At 40.6% G+C, this 26,180-nt stretch overlaps 1 protein-coding gene across 3 annotated transcripts in view; it reads left to right on the forward strand.

The window, feature by feature from the left end:
- The window catches only part of BDP1 (BDP1 general transcription factor IIIB subunit), a 47,482-nt gene that overhangs the window by 6,391 nt on the left and 14,911 nt on the right, over positions 1-26,180 (forward strand). For 2 of the 3 annotated variants that reach the window (XM_081880853.1, XM_081880854.1), the window contains exons 6-31: positions 462-595; positions 2,546-2,640; positions 2,810-2,864; positions 3,220-3,372; positions 4,661-4,942; positions 6,000-6,162; positions 7,492-7,642; positions 8,685-8,752; positions 9,813-9,963; positions 10,271-10,359; positions 10,990-11,125; positions 11,371-11,453; positions 12,217-12,454; positions 13,413-13,609; positions 14,334-14,529; positions 15,270-15,451; positions 16,297-16,480; positions 16,640-16,773; positions 18,008-18,215; positions 19,247-19,452; positions 19,833-20,055; positions 20,942-21,135; positions 21,545-21,932; positions 22,754-22,861; positions 24,364-24,397; positions 25,393-25,476. In XM_081880853.1, coding sequence (XP_081736979.1) covers positions 462-595; positions 2,546-2,640; positions 2,810-2,864; positions 3,220-3,372; positions 4,661-4,942; positions 6,000-6,162; positions 7,492-7,642; positions 8,685-8,752; positions 9,813-9,963; positions 10,271-10,359; positions 10,990-11,125; positions 11,371-11,453; positions 12,217-12,454; positions 13,413-13,609; positions 14,334-14,529; positions 15,270-15,451; positions 16,297-16,480; positions 16,640-16,773; positions 18,008-18,215; positions 19,247-19,452; positions 19,833-20,055; positions 20,942-21,135; positions 21,545-21,932; positions 22,754-22,861; positions 24,364-24,397; positions 25,393-25,476 — 4,136 coding nt within the window. The remainder of the gene's footprint in view (positions 1-461; positions 596-2,545; positions 2,641-2,809; positions 2,865-3,219; positions 3,373-4,660; positions 4,943-5,999; positions 6,163-7,491; positions 7,643-8,684; positions 8,753-9,812; positions 9,964-10,270; positions 10,360-10,989; positions 11,126-11,370; positions 11,454-12,216; positions 12,455-13,412; positions 13,610-14,333; positions 14,530-15,269; positions 15,452-16,296; positions 16,481-16,639; positions 16,774-18,007; positions 18,216-19,246; positions 19,453-19,832; positions 20,056-20,941; positions 21,136-21,544; positions 21,933-22,753; positions 22,862-24,363; positions 24,398-25,392; positions 25,477-26,180) is intronic. The other variant, XM_081880855.1, reaches the window with a different exon arrangement.

A 26,180-nucleotide genomic window follows, 5' to 3' on the forward strand; every position in this document is an offset into this window, starting at 1 on the left:
CTGTTGCCCCCCTTCAATAGCATATGCTCAGTTTTAAACTGCAGAGGACGGGGAGCAGAGATTTGAGGCAGTGGGAATAAGTGGTGGCGGCAAGTCAGCTTGTCCTTAATTATAAAAAGAAATTCTACCTGTGGAAAGTGTGCCAAATCTGTCACCTGAGTGCTTTGCTTCCGGTTGCCTAATAGCCAGCTGGGCCCTGGATCTCTTAAGGCTTCTTGTTTCTCACATTGATCTTAATGGTTGCTGGATTAGTGAACTATATCCATATTGGTATGGAATGATAACTTACGGCCATACCAGAGTTCACCGAAAAACTGTAAACTGTTCATTAAAGTGTTTGCTAGTAAGAGCAGAAATTTTAGTAAATTTGAGGTGGGAATCAATTGGTCTTCACTATTTATTAAGACAGTTTTCTTGCAACATTTCTTTTGTATTCTAATATCTCTCAATTTCACATTTAGCTTAACTGTGGAAGTTTTAAGGACAAAAGGGCAATGTGTGGTAGAAGATAATGATCCCATCTTTGAGCGTGGATCCACAACAACCTACTCAAGTTTCAGGAGAAGCTATTATACCAAGCCATGGTCAGAAAAAGGTAGGTGCAGCTCAGTGATGTTCTTTGCATTTGGCTTTGAAGGACCCCTGGACAGTTAAGTTGAGTCAAAGGTGACTATGGGGTTGTGGCGCTCATCTCGCTTTCAGGCTGAGGGAGCCAGCATTTGTCCACAGACAGCTTTCTGGGTCATGTGGCCAGTATGACTAAACCACTTCCAGTGTAATGGAACACTGTGATGGAAACCAGAGTGCATGGAAACGTCATTTACCTTCCCGCCGCAGCAGTACCTATTTATCTGCTTGCACTAGTGTGCTTTCAATTTGCTAGGTTGGCAGGAGCTGGGACCGAGCGACGGGAGCTTACCCCGTCATGGGGATTTGAACCGCTGACCTTCTGATCAGCTAGCCCAAGAGGCTCAGTGATTTAGACCACAGCGCCACCCGCGTCCCTGGCTTTGAAGACCTGCACTCTTTTAAGTATCTTGGCTTGTATGGCTTGAGGTGGACAAAGCTAGTGTGAATGGCAAGAGCTGCATGCATCCTTATCTTATTTCTATCCTGGACTTCAGTCACTGCAAAATAATGGAGTTACTGTCATGAAATCTTACTCAATACTGATCCAGTGTAGATTCCAATGTCTAGTTGGCAGAGTAACAATCTAAACACATTGCAGGATTAAAAAAGAAAAAAAACAACAACGAAAAAAACAACAACCCAGAGGCAATTGTATTTCATCCAGCAGAGCTTTACTGCTACTGAAGGCAAATGAGCATAATAGTCACAAATCCAATACATTCATGATTGGCACTGTTCATAAGAAATCCAGTTGCGGCAGACTTAACTTAAACTTACAATAACTTATAGTAAGTCTAAACCTTAACACTAAGCATACTATGTACAGAAGGAAAAGAGTTGGAAAGAGAAAAGTGAAACCCAGGCTCCTTCTGGCCTTATTTTTATAGTCAGCATGACCTTGACTGAAAGAGATAACAGGACCAGTTTAAGCCAGCTGTACTCAGCTTCTTTGAAGGAATAACCCAAACATCATGAACCTTCTGCTTGTTTCTTTCACACAGAGAAGCTTCCAGAACCCTCTTGAATTAATTAGAATAGGAAAGATCTCTGCACATCAGATCAATACTTCTGCATTAAGAAATGCAAACTGACAGTTATATCATGTAACATAATTTGTATTTTTTTACAATCCATGGTGTGTGTGTGCATGCATGCAAGTTAATTGCAAGAGTCTTAGTGGCATTTACTGCTGCAAAGAGTTACAGTGCCTTTGACTTTCTGTGCAAATCTGGCAGTAGCGATCAATTGATTATGTATACTCCTGTATCCATATAATTTCGAGTAATTCTCATGTTCTGTTTCTATTATCATGGGCAGCCACAGTGGTGCCCATATACATTGTTGGACTGTAGCTCCCATTAGCCCCAGCCAGCATAACCATTAGTGAGGGATGTTGGGAGTTGTAGCCCAACAACAACTGGAGGGCACCAGGTTAGTTACCCCTATTCTAGATCTACTGTACTGTACAGAGTTAAAAATAGCTGGATGCTAATTGACAGTGTTTATCGGTATGCTTTAAACTTGGTGTGCTTTAAACTAATTATTCATTGATGCCAGAGGAAGATTAGTGTTAGTAGCTCACTTTTTTAGGCTCCATTTGCGGTCCTGGAGAGATATAACTTAGTTCTGCACCCTAACATTTGGAGTGAATAGCTTAAAATCCTTTTCAATGAGAACAGCTGAAAAACAGAACTGTGTTTCACTGAATTGTAAAGCTATGCAACCCTTATTAAAATGCGCAGTACAATACAGTAGCTAATGTTGGTATGAAATATTATCCATTTCAAAATATGCAGCTAAAGGGAGATGCTTTGGTATTTAGCTGAATGTGTACATTTATTGATCATGAGATTAAAACTGATATACCAAAATTGCTTAGTAAAAAATGGCTAAACTGTTTTTTTCTCTCTTACAGAAACAGACATGTTCTTCTTAGCTATAAGTATGGTAGGAACTGACTTCTCGATGATTAGTCAGCTTTTTCCTCACAGAGCAAGAACAGAGATTAAGGTAAGCACTGAAACCCCCCCAAAATCAATTGAGAAGTGATCATCTGGTTGTGGATCTATCATTTTATGCTTTTCTATTAAACATTTGCACAGATCATTTCAATTGAGTTTGCTTCTGTATCAGCTGATGATCTAAGAATGGCTTATATAGCATAACTTTCTGTTTTCAGAATAAATTTAAACGTGAAGAAAAGGCCAATGGATGGCGAATAGATAAAGCATTCAGTAAGTATTACCACATGTTTAATCATTTTTTTCATTTGGGGGAAATGGTGTGTGCACTCTAGCAAAACTAAACTAAAATTCCATAACTGTACCTTTTTACAATAGATAAACATTTTGAGTAAAGGGTCTGTTTCATCACTCTGTTAGATCTCGTTTAATGGTTCTTGATATTCAGTAAATATTATGTTTTTCGTGCTATTAAGTAGCATCAGGACTACATGTCTTTTAAAATACTAATTTTTAGTTGCATGAACTTCACTGACAAATCCTTTCAGGACAACAGAAGCTCAAGACAAAATTATTATTTTTAGCTGGAATGTTTGTACATAAAATAATTATCTCCCCTTTTTTGCAGAAGAAAAAACGCCATTTGACTTTGATTTCTTTACAAAACTCCTTGAGAAGGTCCTGGAAAATGAAAAGAGAAAAAAGGAGAAGGATGCTAAATGTCAGCATCAAAAAGAAAAAAATCCCATTGAGAAAAAAACACTCAAGAAAAAGCGAAAAGGTATTTCTAAGTACTTAAATGTATTAAGGAGTAAAACTATATCCTATTTGTTATTAAATTTCACTTCTAAGATCTGATGGCGCCACTGTTTTGCATTCCTTCTGTGTGCAATGTTAGATTTGTCAGTGTAGACCAGGGGTTGGCAATTTTTTTTTAGCCGTGGGCCGGTCCACTGTCCCTCAGACCTTGTGGGCTGGAGAAGCAGCACTGGGCTGCTGCTGTCGCCACCACTGCCACCGCCACTGCTGCTTCTCGTGGAAAGGCAGAGGGAGCTCATTGGCTCCATTCTCTGGCCCACAGGAGTACCAGGGTGGCGACGGTGGAGGGAAGATGAGCGGCACGAAAGGGCTGGCTCTGGAGAGGGGCTGCTTAAAATGGCACTCAGTCAGCTCAGCCCAGCCCCCTTCCTCCTCTAGGCAGGGCAGGGAGAAGCCAGGAGGAGGGAGGGAGGAGGCAGTGCCACAGGGTGTGTGGGAAATGGAATGGCACAGAAAAAAAATGGCACAGCCCAAATGAACAGAATCCCCATGCCGATCCACGGACAGTCCGTGGGCCGGATCCTGAAGGGAATTGGGCCTCATCCGGCCCCCGGGCCTTTGTTTGCCAACCCCTGGTGTAGACAGTACTGCACTCTAGAAAGCCTTTCCAAAGGCTTGATTGGTAATGAAGGCTGCAAAAACACTTTGCCTTACAGGCATTTCACATAATGCATGTTTGATTGTTGCTTTTTCCAATGCTAGAATTAGTTTTGTTTTGATTTCTTTCACTGTTTTGCAGGTCTAGGGCTTGTTCTGTCTTATCCTTGGGTTTTTATTTAAATTTAATATTACCATCTTGAATAGTTTTGATTGGAATATCTCACATGCATAGTCACATTGGGTGATATCCAATGGTGCCCATCTGCCGGCAGAAAAAAACTTTGGCTTCTCCTTCTCCGTATAGACCTCATGCTCTGGGACAGATTTGGTTGGTTGCATAGATTTGCTGCAGGGAAGGAGAAGTCCTGTTCTGCTATGTTGCATTTCTCTTATTTTCATATAATACTGGCGTGTGTGTGTGGAATTAAGACTTTTTCTCACAGCTAAAACTGTCTTTGGGGGTGGGGTACAGTGGAGGGAAGGAGGACTGATGAAAGGGAAAGCAGAATAAGTTGAATAATCTTATATGGAGAAAGTAGAATTCTATTTTTGTTCTTGGGATTTTGAAAAAAAGCTTTTGGTATTTTTTTTTAGCTTCCTTGTTGAGAATTGTCTTGCTGTAGGTATATTTACATTGTATACTTTGATAGCTAAAGTTGTCAATGGACAAGCAAACCATGGTCAGGATGACCCACAGAATGCCAGAATTTCTGATGCAGAAATGGAAGTGGACGCTGGCACAGCCGAAAAAGAGAACGAAGAATCTCCGAGCATTTTGGAACAGGCAGACGGGCAGACAGTTACTGAATCAGTGATGACGAAAAAGAAGAGAAAAAGGAAGAAAAAAGATTCTGAACAGGAGGCAGAGAATCTTCCTGACGAAAGAACTATTTCTGCAGAAGTGGCTGAGGGAGAAAAAACTAGAAAGAAAAGTAAGAATCTATAAATTGTTGCTACTATGTCACAGTGTGCATGTGTGCTGATTTTGCTAATCTTCTTCCAGACGCCAAACTATTTATTGCAAGATAAAACAGCCTTAGTAACACAACCAGATTTAATAATCACTCAACTGAAGCTCATTACTATCTTAATGACAAGTGTACAGCATAAATAGAGATGATTTTCATCTTGAATTTGAGACTAATTTACTTTAAAACCTGTATGTAACAAAATGGCTTGATGTGCATCTGCAAGTAGTTGGATATGATATGTGTTGTATTCCCAAAGATTTGTAGGCTGTGCAATTGCACATCATTTTATTTCAGATCAATTATGAAAAGCGAGTTATATAATGGTTTATGATGAAGTTATTTTTTAAATTTATTTTTCATTAATTTTTATGTCATTTATTCCATTAAGTATTTTCAGGAACTGTTGCCATAGTTAAAGTGCCATATTAATAATTAAGAGAAATAATGAAAGATTCAGCTTACCGTTAAATAAGCTCCATATACTGACTGGCATTAGAATGGCTGGGTTAGGGAGGACATTGTGTAATTTTATTTTTCCTTCCTGTTAACTTAAATACATTATTAATGCTTTGTGACAGTGGGAAATCACAGATCACTTTAGGAAATTGCACTTCTTTCACACTAGAGTCCTTCCAGTAAAGGAAACCAGTAAATTAAATGCTCTTCATCGGATCCACTGAATAGAGCGCAATAGAATTAACTGGATCTGGTAGGAGGAAGCTCTAATTAAAAGCATATTAGTTATTCAAAATCATCCTGCCTGCCCATAACAAATAGACCAGTGGTGTAACTGAAATTTACTTTGGGGTGGGTGGGGAGAAAATGACCAAAGATCAATTTGAGAAAATGGGAATGAAACAGAAAATACTGAAATGTAGTGCTTTTGAAAATTGCCATCTGGATAGTAATTTCAAAGAAAAAAGTTAATGTGGAAGCAACCAGAGGCTCTGTCTTTTAAAAGTGTGTTTGAGTGGTAATTGCTTCAGTGGACATATAATGCTCAACAATATATTGTCAGGAAAAAATCTATCATCTAATGTGGAGATAAATGGCACAGAAGAAATTGGTGAGGAACTGGAAGTCCCTGATGAAGAAACGCCTGCCAAAACTCTTCCATCTGTTGAAGAAGACCCACAGGTGGACCAAGAGACAGAGGGAGACCTTGGTTCAACTTTATCTGGGTAATAAGATATATTATCTTTGCAGAATTATACGAACAAGCCTTGATACAAAGTGTAAATATAACATCTTTATTACTTCCTTTCCAAAAGTCTCCTAAAAGTTCCCTGCATTGCTGTATTACATAGAGCCCATTTCATTTGCCACTCAGATGTGGCTGACAGATCTGCCTATAAGGTGGATACGTATATGGCTGCAGTCCAAGTTGGAGGGTTACAGGTTAGCCTCTCCTATTTGGTTTACATTTTCTTTATATGGAGCTATTGAGTCTTTAATATACAGAAACAAACATTTTCTTTGTTTGGAGAGTGCATAGGAGCATTCAAAACAAATGTCATAACTTGCTTTCTCCTTGTGCTGGGAGAAAGATAGCACACCTCTATAGAATCTCATAGGCAAATATTGAATAACTGCAGTGTGCTGTGAACTTCTTTTTACTTGCTATCTGTGTGTGAGCAGTGGTCTTCTGCTTGAACAATGTGGCTTCATCTTCTTTCTTCCCACCTGTAGTCCCCTGCCCCATGCAGCCCCACATCTGCTCTGAAAGGTTGCAGGGGGAAGAGAATTGGAAGTCCTTTTGTGTGAGCAGAAGTGTGCTTGCACAATGCTGAATTTTGCCTTCAGATACAAAGTTTGAGTATTGGAGGGGATCCTTTGATAGGATGTTACAGTGCAGTCCTCTAACTCCAGCGGGGAAGCAGTAGAGTGTGATAGAATGGCATAGCCACCTCCACAATTCCTCTGCTCATGCTTCCTGAGGCAGAAGTCAGTGGGAGGTAAAAACCCTGTCATGCCAGCCTGGAAATGATGCAGTGATTGGGCCTGATGCTGAGTTTCTTGGGGGAGTGATGCCAGTGGAACTGTTTTGGGCTTGGCCACTCCCAATTCCCACCCCCAGCAGCATAGTGGATGGGCAGAGGGAGGGGGGCTGGATTCCAGCCTTAGCCTTAGATGAGTATACAAATGTGACAAATAAAATAATAAGTGTTAGATTTAGACTTTGTGCTAAATTCTTGTCCAGCAAGTGAACCTCGGGGTAATCCTGATGAAAGCCTTACTTTATCTTTGTTTTCCAGCTGTAAAATACGAATAGTGAACTAGTCTTTGACAGTAGTTGCGATGAGATTGCACATGCACAATTGTGTGTAAATGCCAGTAAAGAGAGAAGTGAGTTTGAACACTTTTCGCTTATCAATCTCTTTGAGCAAGCCTCTATCTCAGTTAGCACAACTGTTGAAAGACAAAAGTGAAAGACAAGAATCTGCCATGAGCCTATGGGGTAGAGTAGGAAAACCATTAATGCTTTCTTCATATTGTTCTTACCTTTCCAGTATTCAGAAAGGTAATGAATTCCTAGACATGGATTCTGGAGAAGCAGATGATTCAGATGCGAGTTCTGAGCACCATGTTGGGCGGCCTTCAGAGTCTCAGATGTCTCTCAAAACAAATAAAGAAGGTTTTGAAGAAAACAGTGCAGCAATGGTAAACAATATTTACATGCGTTTCTAGCCTACTTCCTATTTCAGAGAAACAACTCATAAAATTAAAACCCACAAAAAGGCACTGAATGCCACACTTAAGGTTTCTGTTCTGATTCGGCATAGATTCCTGTATACGGATATTGCTTTTGGATATGGGCTATTACATACAGAACAGGGTGGGAGACGTAGTGCATTGAAGACACAGCACCTGCATTTGCAGGCCTGCTACCAGATAAGGGGGTTTTATCACCTCTGATAGCTTATTTGGACAAGGACTCATACCAAATGTTCTAGGAGCTCACTGGTCGTTTCCCATTTCTTTGTTCTGGATTTTTCCCTTCGGGTAAAACAACTCAGAATGAGTGGAGGACCAGCTGGGTGAGGGACTGTGTCAGCCTTTTTCTTCCCAGTTATTTGCCCACTTAAAATTGCCTTCTTCTCAAATGCCTTTTTTCCTTGAGGAAAAACAAATAAGCCAGGACCTGTTTCCCTTGGGGAGAAAAGCAGCCTAGGAGAGGAGACAATTCTGAGAGATGACTTAGATGAGAAGGAAAGGATTAAGCAGTCATCAACCCACATGGGGAAAACGTTCATGGAATATGCATGTCCACCCGGAGAGTGCCTGCTATTTGTTCAGTGGGGGAGATGCACAGCAGTCTGCAAAGATTTTTGCTTCGTATGCACAAGCTGTAAAAGCTTCTGACACATTTTCATCATCACTATTATTATATTTATGTATTTATATGTTACATTTATACACCGCCTTTATCTTCCAAGGAGCTGAAGGTGGTGTACTTGTGAGCTGACTGAAATTCTAGTTTAGTTCAATCCCCCCGCCCCCCGAGAGTGAGAGAAGAATATATGTGGGGTTCCCCCACCTTCAACCATGACACATTCATGAAATTCTCATCAGTGTTCACTTCTGTTTTGTAGAGAAGTCAGCTTAGTGGGTAGAGGTTCTTGTTCCCTGGCATAGCCTCTCCCTTAATCATTACAGAAGCCAGGACCATAAGATCATACTAACTGTTCTGATTTCCTTGCAGAATGAAGTAGCAGAGTTAGATCAACCAGATGAAAATACAGCCTTTCCAAGTTGTACTGATGAGCTTATGTGAGTAAAATAATTGGATGTGATTCCCATTTCCCCACATATAATGAAACTAATCCTATAACCTGATTTGGGGGTGGAGGAGGCTTTCAAACAAGTTTGGAGTTCAGGTGAGCTCTCTATGGATAAAGTAGGAAGGAGGGTCATGTCTATGATCTCATAACTCCTATTCTTGGTTCTCAGCCTTGCTTTTAATTTATTACATGGGCTTGGTAAAGTTGGTCTGGAGATTTTAGAAAAGAAAACTCACTACCATTTGAAGTGAATAAAATAACAGAAAAGAGGTGGAAAATATATGATGGGTGTGAGGTCTATTTGCCTAAAGGAATCTGTCTTTTTAATTTCATATTTGCTTTTCTAGAGTGCAATCCTATGTCTGTAGATTCAGAAGTAAGTCTCATTGAGTTCAATGGGGCTTACTTCCAGGTAAGCACATAGGAATGGAACCTGTTCACCTTCCTACAAAGGTGTGGCATTGGAATATAATGTTCCTTTTGGTCAGTGAACTAACAAGATCACAAAGGCTTTGTCACAGAGACTTTATAGACCTTGTGAATACCTGTTGCTGGAATTCACAAGTGACAAGAGTGCAGTTGTGCTCAGGTCTTGCTTGGAGGTTTCCCATAGACATTTGGTTGACCCCTGTGACAACAAGATGTAAGAGTAGATCGGCCTTTGGTCTGATCCAGCAGGGCTCTTTGTATGTTCCTATTTCTGTTTCTTAATGTGTATAGAAATAGATCCTCTGCTGTGCAGGACTGAAATACATAGTTTGAATCCAAAGGTGTGAGTATTGTTTGAATGGCAAGTCTTAGATTTTTACCAATTTCTCCATCCTGTAGAAAATTTCTAGGCTGCATTGCATGCCTTTCTGGAAACTCCTGTTACACTCAGAAGTGGCTTTTGGGAGACAGGGGGCTTCAGCAGGAAGTGACTAGCAGGAAAATATAATAGATGGCACCACCACTTCTACATCCCATAATAAATTATGTTAACTGAGACGGTTGGTGATGGACTAGATTCTGTTTGTTGGAAAAAATAAATATATTTAATTTAACTTCAGGGAAACGGATAGAGCAGCTATTGAAAAGACCACAGTGAAAGGACAGCTACAGAGACTTGCATCAGAACCTTCAGAAGAAAAAGAACTTCCAGTTAATGCCACATCTGAGGGCAAGATTTCTCTTTCAGAGGTTCTGGTTGCTGCAGAAAAGGTATGGGACTAAATAATTTTAAATTAATACAAGCTTTTATTGTCTTTTCTGTGCACATGGAAGTTATTTTAATTTCACCACCCAATCCTGTTTTTCAGAGGGCTCAGGAGATTGGCTGCATTGTTGCACACCCCCCTGTTGTTATTTCAGTTTGTGTACTGCATTTTATCAAAAGATCCCAGGGTGATGGACAGCATTAAGGATACATTTTATGGAGCATAATAATAAAAACGTAACACAAAGCACAATAATAGACAGCATAATGATAATAACTCTTATCTAAGTTCTTTATGTCTCTTTCATTTAGAGTTCTGTGCAAGATACAACTGCTAACATAACTGAACCTAGCATAGAGCAAACTGACAGAGCAAGCAATGATGTGGCAAGTGAATCCCAGTAAGTATATGTAAAGTAGAAAGACTGAAAAATATGGCTTACAGTGTGCATCACATCACCACTCACTATATTCAGTTGTGGTGAAGGAAGCAGCTCCTAATGGTGCCTACAGAATGTCATCTCCTAATCAGACACAGTAGGAACTATTAGGAGTTAAGCAGCTTACACTGATTTGTGTTTCTTTGGGATAGAAGAAGAGGTGACATTTTGGAGGAAAGTCTTGCTTTGATACGGAACCAAATCTATCCTTTTTAGAGATGAGTCAAATAGTACTAAAATTTAACAGTAACAGGAGCATTAGGCATAACTGTTGTAATGAGTGGAAACTAAAAACAGAACTTTTCACAATTTCTTTTTGGATTTTTTGCATTTGAAATCACTTGGACATTTTAGGGAAGGGATGGGGAATCTGGTCCCATCCCCGATGTTGTTGGACTATAGCTCCCATCATCCCTGAGCATTGGCTTTGCTGACTGGCGCCGATGGGAGTTGTAGCCCTACAAAATCTGGAGGGCCGCAGGTTTTCCATCTCTGTTTTGGAGAGTATAAATAATTGTTTTTATAAATTATTTGCAGGTTTTGCCTAAAGAGTGTTGGGATTATAATTTTTTTCTCTCTGTGTGTTTCCAGAGACACTCAAAAAGGTCCTGTAGTGAGAGGCCGTCGGCAGAAACCTAAACCTAATATATTGAAAGTGTCCAGCAGAAAAGAAGCACCTCTCCGGGAAAAGCCTGAAAAGCCAGAGGCTGATGAAACAGTAGGAAAGGTATCCTCTATGTTAGATTTAATTCTCCCCTTACCCTGCTCCTGCAATTTGGGAAATTAGGAAAATAACTATTATTATTATTATTATTATTATTATTATTATTATTATTATTAGTGATTTTTAACTCCATGTAAAGGATTATGTTAGTTGTTTTCTATAGCAGGTTTCTGCCACTTTATTAACTAACATTAACTACTATTATTTTAAAAATGTATACTCCACTTGTTTTTATGCCTATTCCTCAGAGCAATGACCAGCATGATGCACTCGGTATCGTCACAGAGGAGACTGCAGAAAAAGATTGCCAAGTTTTAGATACTGAATCTCTGTAAGTATGTTTATTCAAGTTTATTCTATAATTTATAGGCTGACCATTAGAGTTACCCCACAGCAGGTTGCTCACAACGTATTACAAACTATAAAATTGTTCTATAAAACACAATATGACTAAAACATAATAGCAGCAGCAGCAGTTAAAAACAGTATCAGAGAATTAAGCAGATTCAGATAAGCTGGTCTCAAACCATGTCATACTTTAAAGACCAAAACCAGCACCTTGGATTGGGCCTAGAAATTAATAGGCAGCCACTGTAGTTGGCGCAGAATAGGTGTGAGATTATTGGAACACTTAGTTCTCATAACTTTTTTTACTACTGCTTTCTGTACCACCTGAAGTTTCCAGACAGTCTTTAAGGGCAGACTAGTGTAGAGCACATTACAGCAATCCAACTTGGAGGTAAGAAAAGCGTGTATTACAGAGGCAATGTCTGCTTTCTCTGGATAAAGCAACAGCTGGTACACCACTCCTGTTTTTATTATACAACTATGCCTGTTTATATACTGTTGTTGTTGTTGTTGATGATGATGATGATGATGATGATGATGATGATGATGATTATGGTGATGATATACCTTTGGCTTATTCATAGGGGGAGAGTTGATCCTCCATGGTGACAAGCTTCTAAAATTCGAAGTGGCACCTGTAATTGGTTCAAATAACAACCAGGTTCAATTACATTATGAAATGAAGGATCTTTGCAATGTTTAATACCCTCTAATTCTTTTCCTCCCTGAAATCATTGTTCTTTCAGGACTAGTAAGAAATCACAAGAAAGCAGCAAGCAGGTTGTCTTGAAACCTGCGCCATTAGCAAGGGGACGAATACAGAGGCCCAAGCCAAATTTAGGAAGGGTTGCTAGAAAGCCAGAGGAGCCAGCAAGAAACACGGAGGCAGAAGAAGAAAAGGCAGCTGATGCAGCCATTGAATCATCTGAGAAGATTTGGATACAAGCTGAATATAACAGCCATGAACTCCTAACTGTTACCACAGTAAGTCCCACAGCCTGCTTGCTGCTGTACATAAAACATTATGTGAGCACTTGACATTTTGGATGAATTTGATTCCAGCCACAAACATTTATGCTTCTTATAAACCAGTTAGTCTAAAAGGTGCCAGAGCACTCATTTTCTTAATATAGATGGTAAGATCACATCTTAAGTACTCAAAGCTTTCTATATTATATTTTTTCTGGAACCCCACACCCTTTCCGCCCCCTTTCATTTTTTTTAGCCACATGCATAAAGCTGAATGCGCACAAATTACATATGAGGAAGTTGCAGGCTTACTATACACACAGTCTATATCTTTAATTCAGAATTCTGGAAAATGGGCTTCCTGCTGATGTAAAAGATGTACACTGTAGGTGCACAGGGCATTCTATCCCTACTTTAGCAGACAACGTACAAAACTTTTTTATGTTTTTGGGACTGAGGCCTATATTTGAAAACATTCAAGAGCACAGCATTATTTTGCTTATATAAGATGTAATCTGGTCCAGAAAAGAACATGTGCACATATTGGTTTTGGTACCCAAGTTAAAGCTTGCCTTCTTTTTTCCAGATGTAATCCTCAATAATTCAAAACATATGTTTTGTTGTGCTAACTGTATTAGTAAGAAAGGGCAGCACACTTTTGAATTGCATTGACTTCATGCATAGAAGAATCCTAAGCAGCGTGAAAACTTACTGCTTTATCATACCAAAGCAGTCTAGTACATTAGCAATTTTGACACCCCCAGTACCAGTGTAACCTTTTTTTTTTGTAACCATTATTTTTAACTGTTATTTCCTTTTATATTGGTATTAATTTCTTAAGTTAATGCAGGCTAAAGGCTTAAAAGAACACTGTGTTCTTGTCTAAGTATACACTAGCTGAATGTCTTCAGATTATTTTCTTTATGAACTCTTACACATTGGATGTTTCAGAGAAGTTTAATTTGTTTCCTAGGAAGCAGCTAGTTATGAAGCTGACATTCCCCACTGTGATGTCTTAGAAGACAAAGCTGTTGCCAGTGCTGAGAAAGTGCTTTTGGCACACACAATCCAATCTCCTGTAAAGACCCTCTTCGAATGTGAGAGCCATGAATTTAAAAATGTGTTTCCGTCAAGTGATAAAGTGGAGGATGTGAAGGATCTTGCTACCAGGTAAGGTTTCTTATTTTGAAGGTAAAGAATAAGGGGCACAATGCCATCTTCTTAATGGAAAAGAATGCATACTGACATATGTGTATGTTTGTGGCAAATACATTGTGCAGGCACTCCCCCCGCCCCCAATGCACATTCCACTCGGGTTCAACCGTGTTTACGTGTGTTGCCACAAAATAAAAAATAGCGCCAAAATGGTGTGAAAAGAATGGCAGAGAGCTGGAGAGCGGTGAAAAACAACTTGCATGACTGCTGTGAGTGTCTCGCTGCCTCCACCCACTCATCCTTCTTGGCTTTCTTCTTCCTGGCCGCCAGAGCCATCATGTGTGGGGTGCTCTGTGCTTCCCCCTGCCTGCCCACTTACCTGTGCCTCACTTGTCAATTTTGTTCCTTGAGCAGGATCTGAGAGTCCCTCTGCCCTCTGACTGCCATCACCCTCTCCCTCGCCGCCCCACAAGCAGGCGGAAGCATTATTTATTGGGGTATGAATGAGAACATCTGTTGCCTGCATGATAATTATGGGAATTGTCCTTAGTAATTGAAACATGTGCAAAGAGTGTAAGTAAGCACATATTCATGTGGGTTGTGGTGTTGTATTGGGCAACACTGTGTTGATTAGTTTTTTCGTTGCTCCTGAGATTTTAAAAAGGAAAACAAAATCACACATCCTTTCTTGCTTACTTAGAAGTTATAGAAGTCCTGTTGACTTTTTTTCATCCAACAGAGATTCCAGTTTTGTACAAGAAAAAGAAAATTCTGCTGAAGTAGAGCCATCTTTGAAAAGTCTAAAGGAGAACACAGAAAAGGCGGCAGAAACAGAGGAATTAATGCAAGCAGAAAAAGAAATGCTTACAAATGAACATAAGACTGACTCTAGAGAAAATACAAGGAGTGAAGGCAGCAAGTCCTCTAACCTGGATGTAAGACTTATTTTTATGCTGGTACTTTGTTCTTGATAATTTAATAGCTTCAGGTTGCTGTATCGTTTGCTCCTGAAAGTACCTATGAATTCACTCTCATCACAATAATACATTAAACATTAAATTACACTCAATAGTGAGATTTGTAGAAAGCCCTGTGTGGGACAAATGGTGTATTGGCAGTCAGTTTGCATGTTGTTTCCTATGAGATCACTTGTTGACCTTAGGCCATATATGAGATACTTGTAGTTTAATTTCAGGAGCACAGTGTCACTATTTTTTCCTTTAAAAAACCCAGAAGTTCCTGGCATTGTATGCCAAATCATTCTTGAAACTCAAGCGTGAAGCATTTCTTTGTGAAGGATGTCCATGTTTTAACAAAGACATTAAGATGCCTTTCTTAATTTGGGGTTGTTGTTTTTTAAATAGGGACAGGCTTGTAGTAAACTGCATGGACTGTTTACAAAGCTTAAGTGAATATCAGATTCTTAAAATGACTGAGAGTTAGTAGAACAGTTCAGCTGTTTTAATGCCACTTTCTCCCTTGCTGATGTTGCATTGCTTCCCTGTACAAGAACTGAAAAATATTACCTTGTATGTTATAATAGAACAAGCTGTTGGTAGTCTTGTGTTGTACTTGGATTCCCTGCCTGATTTGTGTGTGTGTTTTTCCTTGAACTTTATAATTTAACTGCATGCATTTTGCACCAGGTATTGAACATTCTGATAATATATTTTAGGAAACTATAGCATGCGTAATCCTGCCACCGCCACTTTTGTCAGAGGGGAACTCTGCAGATACTCAAGAAGCAGCTGCAACAAATGAGACCCACTTGTCTCTCCCAAGCCATTCTGACTTCAAAAGTAGTGATCCAAATGAAGTTTTATCATCCCCAGATATCCAAGAAAAGATTACAGTTGGGTAAGGATCTATCATCTTTTAAAAAGCTTTATCAGTTGGAAATCCACTCCCCCCCCTTTACAGGTTTGCTGATTTGAAACATAGGTTAAAAAAATCTATTCATTTGATATGTTGATAGATGTTGGAGATAATGGATTTTCCTTAACTGAAAATGAGATGCAATAACAATATCCAAAATTAAACCTTGTTTTCCATCCTTCTGTGATGGAGCTATTGCCAGAACAGGTTTATCTGTCTTGCTTTGGGGGCAGGGGCACGCAGGCAGCCTTGCCACAGATTGGTTTATTCCCTCTAACTGATCACTTCAGTACCATTTCTGGGGATTTCCTGATCTTCAGGAGTAACTGTTCAGAGGTGGAACATGGTGCTACAGCAGTGTAGGCATGGAACATGGTTCCCTGCATCTAAGCTGAATTTAACTAGGGAATGCATGGGAAAGCAATGAATGTGCAATTACTGAAGATGAAAGCAAGATAACACCACATAATTAAATTTACTGATGAACTGAAAAGAAAATTATTTCGATTGGTTGATTGAGTTTACTTATGTGCCGCTTTTCCACAATGAACTGTGTCCAAATTTGACAGCTGCAAAAGGCATATGTTGGGTAGGGCAATGATGGTAAGTCTCTCCCTCAGCCTTGTGGAAGTACCAAATGCAGGTTTTATTGCACTTGTTTTTCTGTTACATATTTGAGAAATATGCTAGTTACCATTAATCTGTGAAACATGGGATAAATTATTTAACCTATGGATGTAGTATTGTTACATGTGTGTATCAGTGGTGATGTATCTGATGAGAATGATTTTAACTGCCATATGTGCTGCTTTGGGTCTCCCCTCCAGCAAACAGAGCACTGTTCCGCCAACACCTTTTCTCAGAGGCAGATTCCAGAGACCGAAACCTAACATAGGAAGGGCAGTTGGAAGGAAAGAAACACCATCTCTAGGAAATGAAGCAGCAGCAGCAGCTGGAACTGAGAAATCAGAACTGCAGAAACATGGACCTTCCAGAACTCTCCCTGCAGTAGTAAGTTAAGAAAAGGGCCAGACTTTCTTTAGTAGTAAAGACATTTCAAATTCAAGAGAGATTTTGTTTCTATATTTTTGCAAAAGCAGTGTAAAGTTGAGACCATCTTTGCTAAAATGGTTCCACGTTTTGATGTTCAATATTGCTTCTTATTGCCAGCCTCAGTTAAAGAGTGACAGAAAAAAATTACCTGCTGAAGGCTTGGAGAACAGATTGGTAGACATGGAGAAAGTGATTCAGGAAGACCCTCAAGCACCCAGTACTTCTCAGAATATTTCAGATCAATATCCCAGGTGTGTGTTCTTCAACAAGGTCTTGTTAGCTTGTCCCAAACTCCCTTTATTATGTGTGCATGACTTTACAAATCCTCCATATTTTTAAGAGTGCAGTTCTTCTCTGCTGGGGCCCCAATGCGGATAAGTCTTCTTATGCCCTCAAGCCGGTGATGCTCAGGTTTTGATAATACAGCAAGAGGAAAAACAAATGTGGGTTCTGCTGTGACACAGCATAGGCAAAGGTTCTCTAATTAAACCATCTTTTAGCTATAGGAGAGCTTTGGGTTAGTGCACTCCCACCAGTAGCAACTAGAGGGCACACAGTGATAAGAAAAAAGCAAAACAGGCCCTCCTTAACTGGGGGGAAAGGGAGTCCTAGGTTAGAGTTCTGCCTTTCCCTTTTCTTGTGTGTGCTCGCCTTGGGCTTTCTGGAGCTCTCTGCTTCCTTCCTTGCTTGGGCAGCTGCTAAAGCCTGTATCTGCTTCCTACAGTCTCCCATCTGCTCCCTCGTCACCCAAGGCTATCAAAGCATGTTTGAATGACCATTTATCCTCCCCCACACTTTGGACGATTCCACACCCTCCTTTCTGTTCTAGCTGCGACTGTTTTTCTCAGGTGTGGAGAGTATTGACTTGAGACAAGGACGCAGCTAGCATGGGGGACAGCTCTGGCAGAACCCCAACACACTTTCTTTCCAACTGCAGTTTCCTAGGTCCGAATTCGGGAAATGGCAGCTGTTGCAAACCACAGAGTCAGATTTCCTCTCCTGCTTCTTTGTAGAAGGTCTGAATGTATTAGGTCTGAATGTAGCCATTCAGCTCTTAGGCAGTTACTTTGCTTCCTCTGGTTAAGTTTGCTCTTTCTCGTGCTAGAACTGCCACTGAGAGAGAAGCAGTTGGTCAAGTGGGAAAATCTGTGAATTTATTAATTAAAATATTTCTAAGCTAAACTTTAGGGTGGAGCCATCTTCCCTTCCTCAGTATCTGAAGAAGTGTGCATGCACACGAAAGCTCATACCAAGAACTGACTTAGTTGGTCTTTAAGGTGCTACTGGAAGGAATTTGTTTTGTTTTGCCTAATGGTGAGAGGCTCAGCATGTGCAAGGCTAGCAAGGAGGGGGGAGTAGTTGTAGATGGTGAAAGGACTGACGTTTCCTCCCAATCCCCCATTTGGCTTTTGCCACAAACAGCACTCCCTTGGTTCCTGGGCCTGTTGAAACACTTCAGTAACATTTTCTCCTTTTGTGGGATAGGGAAAAACCAACTTCCCAAGAGAATAAGCCATGTACTATCAAACCAGCTCAGCTGGTGAGAGGTCGATTCCAGAGAGTCAGGCCGAACCTTGGAAGAATGAATGACAAGAAAGAAGACCCCGTGTCAGAGAGCATTACTGCTCCAGTTGAGGGAGACATAGAAAAAACAGAGATGACCAAGGAAAGCGATCTGCACCCACCTTCAGAGGTTAGCTACACACTTAGTTTTCTTTCATTTAAGCACAGCTTTACCTGTCCCAACATTGTGGGAGATGCTGCTGTTTTTCCGGTTCATTTTTGGGCAGGTGAGGGAGCAGAGGGGTCTGCATTAGGAAAGGGGCCGCAGAAGCAAAATAGTTCTGGCCCACATTCTTGGATAATTGACCATTTTTCTTGCAAAGGCTTTATAGAGTTTTTCCTGCATATCTTTTTCTGTTGTATATTTTAAATGACTGTATTTTTCGCCTTATAAGACGCACCGTCCCATAGGACGCACCTAGATTTTTTTGGGGGGGGGGAAATAAAGGGGGAAAAATTATTTTCCCCCCCAGGTGCGAGGCTGGGGCGGGGGAAGCCCGAGCTTCCCCCGACCCCAGCCCCCAGAACGGGAGCCAGAGCGATGGCGAAGCTGCGCGCAGTTTCGGCATCGCTCTGGGAGCTTGCCGCGCTGGGGGGATAGCTTCCTGAAGCCTGGAGAGCAAGAGGGGTCGGTGTGCACCTACCCCTCTCGCTCTCCAGGCTTCAGCGAAAGCCTGCATTCACCCCATAGGACTCACACACATTTCCCCTTCATTTTTGGAGGGGAAAAAGTGCGTGCTATAGGGCGAAAAATACGGTAATTGTGTTTTTTAACAACGAACTTACTTGTGTCACCTTAAAGACTCATAAATTTACTGTGGAATGAAGTTTATATGAGCCAGAAAAGCCAAACTTAAATTCCTACGGCAATGATAATTCAGACAGGAGTCAAACAGAAAATTCTTAAAGAGTCGAGCATCTTAAGACTCTACAGGGAGATTCCAGTTCACACTAACTTCTGGATCCAGATGAAGCTTTTGAGCAGGGATGCCATGCAGACGTTGGTAGACTACAGCTCCCATAATTTCTGATCATTGGCTGTGTTGGTAGGGGCTGATGGGACTTAGAGACCAGCAACATCAAGGGGGTGAGCACTATGTTGTTAGGGTTATTTTTGCTCTGTTAGTAAACTGACAAGCGTATTTGTTCTAAAAAATCAAGGATAATGTCAATGTCCAGGCATCCCTTGGTGATCTGGAGAAAAAAGAAGTGTCAGAATCCAGTGAAGCCCCATCACCCAAAAGGTATATTGATCAGCAGAAAATTGATTGCCCTGAGAAGCCACAGGGATGCGAACTTCCAAAAGACCAAAAAGAAATGTTTGTTTCTAAAGATGTTGAAGGAAAGTGTCTGGATCTTCCAGAAAGGTAAAATAGTTTTCAATAAGTTAAGTGTTTCTTTGAGAACCCAAGTCTTTATATCAAGCGTTATTAGAACTTCAATGATCTCCAAGCTGAAAATAACTGTGCCAGAGGGGTGGGGGTGGGATTTTGTTTTTACTTTTTCTCACTACAACAAATTTATTGGGTTCGTGTGGAGGAGCTAAGGAGGAGCTAAGATTGGTTCTGGGTTTTTAAAGGAAAAAATATTAATATGGTTTAGACTCTAGACAATAAAAGGTAGATATTCCAAAACACACACACACACACACACACACACACACACACACACACACACATATATTTTCAGGAATAACTAAACACTGGAATGATCTAATTGTTTTGCTGTTACTTTTTCTTTTTGTCAGGGATATTTCTGGTGCTCATGAAGGGAGTCTTTCAAAAAGCATAAAATCCACACAGCTGTTGAGGGGTCCTCTTCAGAAGCCAAAACCAAACCTAGCCCAAGCAGCTAAAAAGAAAAAAGCCTCTTCAAAAGGAGAAGTCAGCACCAAAGAGAAAACTGGAAGCGATACACAAAGCAACACAACCCCAAGCGACAGCAAATCTGGGAAAACACCCACATTAATGGTGAGCCCTGATCAGGAATTCTAAATCATGTTTTGATTTAAATGGTTTTGACGATATTGGATTTTCATAAACAAGCTGGTTGTTGAACTGCTTTTATGCTGTCTGAAATCACCTGCAGCAGCATGGGAGCAGCAATGAAATCCTAGGATGAGTGGAAAGCACCCAGTCATGCAAAGGGATTCCCTTCCCTCCCCACCCACCAGATGCAGTGGCCTGTGTCACAGTGAACCCTTTGGAGGGGTTTTCAGGGGACACATAGAGCTGCATCAGGAAGGAGAAGCCAGGAAATCCCCAAGGTGTATGTGTATTGTTTTTAGCAGATCCTATTCTCAGGTTCAAAGTCCTTGAGATTGCCTCCCGCTTTCTTTTTTAAGGCTCCTTTGGCAATAAGATCCACAAAATTAAGATTTTGTAGCATTCTCTCTCCATTTCTTTCTCATTAATTAGTTTTCTTAAAGTGGTAGTCTCGCTGGCCTGGTGTTCACCTTTTAAACCACAGTTAAGCTTAACTGCAGTGTAAAAGGAGGTCACTGTGGACCTAGCACACTATCCACTTCATTACCAAAATTAGTAATGGACTACAGATATATATCAACTAGTATAACCTGGCTTTTTTTCCTGTAGCTGTTAAAACAGCCACCTTCAGTGTCAGTGTGGAAAGGCAGGATATAATTTAGATAATAAATTAGACATTTTTAAAAGAAAGACAATTATTTCAACATTTTTAGATAAAACTGAAAATTATTTCAGTTTTACCTGAATGTTAAAGAAGCTGGTTGTCTGCTGCTTTTGTTTAAAGCTGGATGTGAAAGGAGGGGTAGGAGATCTGAAAGGACACAAATGAGTTTAACATATTAAATTTGGCACAATTTTGTATTGTTTCCAGCACAATTCTGCGTCATCTTCTGAATCAAGACAAAGAAATAATATAGATAGTATTGAGGCGATGTCCCCAACAGGACATGGGCACTCTGGAAAATGTGATTCCTCAGAACAGTCCCCTTGGAGTGGAAGTCAAATCAAGAAAGAAACCTCTAAGGCCCATTCTGTCCAGGAGAGAGCATCTGAAAGAATAAAAGGGTAAAGTTACTCTTTGAACATTATTCTTTAAATCAGGCACCCCCAATCTCAGCCCTCCAGATGTTTTGGGACTACAACTCCCATCATCCCTAGCTAACAGGACCAGTGGTCAGGGATGATGGGAATTGTAGTCACAAAACATCTGGAGGGCCGAGTTTTGGGATGCCTGTATTAAATGGAAACGTGGAACATAAATGCTTCTATGAATGAATAAAACTCGAACATCTAGTCCATATTGATGATATAAATGCAGGCCCCTAAGGAAAAACATGTTAGCAAAAGTTTTGTATCTTTTTAAAAAAGAGTTGATTGTCATCTTTTTTCATCACAGAAGAAACATAAATATGCACCCTGTCTTTTCCACCCTTTACAATGAACTCTTCTTAACAAAATGTCTTTTTATACTTAGAAAACAAGTGGGAAGGACAGTGAAACAGAGGAAAAACATAAGTGGATCAATAACGTCTTTCGCTTCTGGATGTGAGAATGACCTAAGTGAAAAGGGGAAACACTACCAAAAGGGGAAACCAAATGTTGGTAGAGGCAGAAGTTCAAAACCAGTCCTTCGCAAGAATGCTAAAAAGGAATATGGGAATTCAAAGGTTAACCTGGTGACTCTTAGGGCTTCTTCTCAGCAAGAGGATGATGATGACGACGATGATGGGGATGACTTTGAGCCAGACTATGAAGTTGAATGCTTTTCACCAGAGGAAGTAAACAAAGCTCCAGTGTTTGTTCCTAAAGGGCTTCGATCTCCAAATCCAGTTCCTGTTCAGATTGAGGAAACAATGGAAGAGGTATGACTGAAATACCTGTAAAGTGGGGGGTGAGGAACAAGTGCCCCTCCAGATTTTGGACCCCAACACCCATATGGCCCAGCCAGCATGGCCAGTGGTCAGGAATTAGGGAATTTACAGTCTCATAACATCTGGAAAGCTATAATTGCGTCATGCCTGCTGTAAAGGGATGCCTGCAGATGTGCCAGTTCAGCGTGTCTCTCTGATTGGCCATACTTACAAACAGCTGCTCAGCATCCTTTAAGCTAAAGCAGAAAATAGAAGGTCTTAGACATTTTATTGTCAAGTATGAAAGAACAGCTAATGGAGAAGAGTTGATGGATCATTTTGCCATGACAAAGATGGTCTACATTATACAATATGGGGCCGATTGCTTGCCATGACTTTAGTTTTTTGGCCTCAGTCATAGTCTGTGACATGGAATTCTTTCCCATGTGTTACCTTACTGGCAATCTGATGACTTGTTCTTAAGAAAGTTATTTCTTCAACATTTCATTGATGTTATCTGTCCATTCCTTCCGTGGCCCCCTCTCCCATTAGCAATTGTTCATCTAAATATTCCTATTCCTAAGAGTGCATGCATACTTAAGTCCCATTGAGGTTTTACTTATGCCTCTTTTAGGAAGAATTGCATTTTGAGAATTGTGAAACATATAGCACCTCCACTGCATCTGAAAATATATCATGCCATCACTTCCAATATATTTTAGTGTGCAGAAAGCGGTTACAATGCACAAAGGACATTTCTTAGATCCTTTTTCAGGATGTGTTTGCTTTTGGGGAACTGCTAAACTGAATTGGTATGCTTCCCTGCCCAACAGCTTGAGATATATGAGAATGTTGCGGATGAGCCATTTCTGTCTCATGAACTGAATGTAGATGCTCAGCCTGTAATTCAGACAGACAAAGGATTGTATTCCTCACAAAATGTAAGTATTTTGATTTCTCTCTTTATGCAATATCCTTAAATGTATTTAAAACTTATTTTCTCTAGCATAATTTAGTTCTTGTTACTTTAGGACAGTTAACGTATCATTTGCATGACTAGGGAGCAAGGCTAGCAAAGATATTACACTTTTGTGATGCCACTTGAATAATCCCCACTCCCTTAAGCAAGATGAGAAGCAAATGTTTTAGGGAGTGGCAATACTGATTAAGGAACTGAGTTATTTTTAGCAGTATATTCATCTACTCAGATAATGCATGTAGCACACCATTCCAGTATGGCATGATAACAGGCAAACCTGTAGGAAAGTGAAGCCTTGTTGTTTGTGCTGATGTAGGCCTTGTTTGCTCTTCCTCCTGGTGTGGCTTGTATCTTCCTGCTTCTCCACAAGGTGTCCACGTGGCTCAAATGAGCCATAGTATGGCTGATCATGTCACTTGAATATGGATCATGGTTTACGTGTTTCAGACAAACCATGCACCAGGTTCATTTAAACAAACATGAAATACTGTATTTTTCGTTCCATAAGGCGCACCGGACCATAGGGCGCACCTAGTTTTTAGAGGGGGAAATCAAGAAAAAAAATCTTACGTCCGCTTCTCCCAGAGCTGCTGGGGCTGCCGGGGGAAGCCCGGGTTCCCCCCCAGCCCCAAAGAGCAAAGAAGCCAAGACAGCGAGCGGGATGGATCCCGCTTGCTGTCTTGGCTTCCTCTTTAGCTGCGCGCAACCTCTCCCTGCTGGATGGGCTGCGCGCAGCTATGGCACAAGCCAAGACAGCGAGCGGGATGGATCTCGCTCGCTGTCTTGGCTTCCTTTTTAGCCGCGTGCAACCTCTCCAGTCGGGCTTCAGCGAAAGGAACCTGAAGCCTCCGGAATGCAGCAGGAACTCGTGCTGCGCTCCGAAGGCTTCAGGCAGCTATCCCTGGAGCCTGGAGAGCGAGAGGGGTCGGTGCGCACCGACGCCTCTCGCTCTCCAGGCTTCAGCGAAAGCAACGTGAAACCTCTGGAGCACGGAGGGAGCGCTCCCTCTGCGCTTCGGAGGCTTCGCGTTGCTATCGCTGAAGCCAAGGAGCCTGCATTCGCTCCATAGGACGCACACACATTTCCCCTTAATTTTTGGAGAGGAAAAAGTGCATCCTACAGAGCGAAAAATATGGTACATGAAACATGAAATAAACATTAAATGAACCTTGTGCATGGTTTGTTTGAAACAAGCAAACCATGATCCAGATTTGAACAACACAACAAGCCAAAATATGGTTGGTTTGAGTTGTGTGGAGAGTGTGGAGCCATGTGGCAATAGGGGAGCAAGTTCATGATTAAAACATGCTTTATGACAAAATGTGGCTTATGATATGCCAGCCAAGCTGTTATTGTCACTATCCATGCTAAGTGAAAAAGCTGATCTGTAGAATTTATTTTAATATTGGGGGGGGGGAGGGATTCAGAAATACAGTCATTAACTCGTGTTTCTTTTTATCTAAGGTGGTTGCACAAGAGGATCAAGAAAAGAAAGCAGGTAAATGGTCCAAGTTGTTGACACTGAACAACTGAATAGCCACTTAAAGAAGCTTATGAAATTCTTATGAGTTTGATTTTCCTCCTTTTCCTTTTGGGCCATGTCTTCTAGCAGGAACTGTCTTATTATTGATGGATATAGGCCACTGGGAGCCTTGTTTTGAATGAAGCGAAGGGTAAAAAAACTATACATAAATAAATGTACCATTGAGACCAAGTTAAATTTGTGAATTTAATTAATAATGATCTTTACAAAAAAAAGTTTTTAAAAGATGAGATCCTCAAGTCTCTCATTCACTAAAGAAAAAAATAACTACTCAGGCTGCAGTCCGAAAGACCAGCCTTGCTGGCTGGGTTCTGATGAGAAATGTACGCCAAAAACATTTGGAGGCCACCAGGTTGGCAAATGCTGCTATAGACACTTACCTGGGAGTAAGCTCCATTGAAAAACAACAATACTTACAGTGGTGCCCCGCAAGACGAATGCCTCGCAAGACGGAAAACTCGCTAGACGAAAGAGTTTTCCGTTTTGGAGGTGCTTCGCAAAACGAATTTCCTATGGGCTTGCTTCGCAAGACGAAAATGTCTTGTGAGTTCCTGTGGGGTTTTCCCCCCCTTTTTCTAAGCCGCTAAGCCGATAAACCGCTAAAAGCCGCTAATAGCGCTAATCCGCTAAGCCGTCAATGGGCTTGCTTCGCAAGACGAGAAAACCGCTAGACGAAGAGAATCGCGGAACGGATTCTTTTCGTTTTGCGAGGCACCACTGTACTTCTGAGTAGAAAGCATATTAGATTGCACTGTAAAACAAGAACTTTGAAACCACTTTCATGCTTTGTAAATGAGGGATGCTGAAGGATGCACATGTTAGAAACTGATTTTAATATCTAGGATGATCCAAAAGCAACTAGTCATTTTTAAGACAAGCATAAGCAGTTTGGGTGTATTAGAGAAACAAAATTTGATTTTGGTGGCTTTTGTTTGGTAAACATTTTTCAGGGATTAGTGATGGAAGTACCGAAGCAGCCATGACTTTACTTGCTATGAGAGATCCAGCGTTCCAGTTAAACATTGGCATCCAAGGTATGTTCAGTATCATCATATAGCACTTTGGTATAGCAGTGGTACAATGGATTTTGTATTGTTTTTATTCTTTTCCAGCATTGTGATTATTTTGGAGGGTGGAAATAAAGGTTATATACTTCTTTTTTAAGATTTTAGTTTATTTTATTTTTCCTTTGCAATATTTAATTAACATGCACTGAACACCAAACTAAGTTTGTTTTAAAAGCATGCACTATTTAAATATGGGAAGACCAAATTGTCTCCTCTTCACTGTGATTTCAGGCCATCCACTTCTGATTGTTAGCCACGGTATATTTTGTGGATTCTATACTTAGGTGACAGTAGTAGGTTCTTATTTCCAGGAGGTCTGCTCCATTTTTTTTTAAAAATTACTTTTTATTAAAACAAAGAGAAAGAGAGTGATAAGTGTTGGATGCTTTTACTGAAGAAGTGAAATATGAAACTTGCACTTGGGGACCATTTTACATTATTTACGCTAGTCATACATTGCATTACAGTCTTTTGGCCACTAAAAATGTCTGAAGGATGTCCATCTGATCTGGACTAAGAAGTATCTAGTAAACCCTAAACATCAATTTAGGTACTCTTCGATTTAACCAAAGAACCAGACTTCGCACAAGATTCAAATATTGTAAAATAAAAGTATTGGTTTAGCTGCAAAATGGATTCCAGTTGTAGAATTCTGTGTTTCTAATCTCATG

Source organism: Podarcis erhardii, assembly GCF_964252035.2.
Source record: "Podarcis erhardii genome assembly, chromosome: 11".
NCBI classification, from domain to species: Eukaryota; Metazoa; Chordata; class Lepidosauria; order Squamata; family Lacertidae; genus Podarcis; species Podarcis erhardii.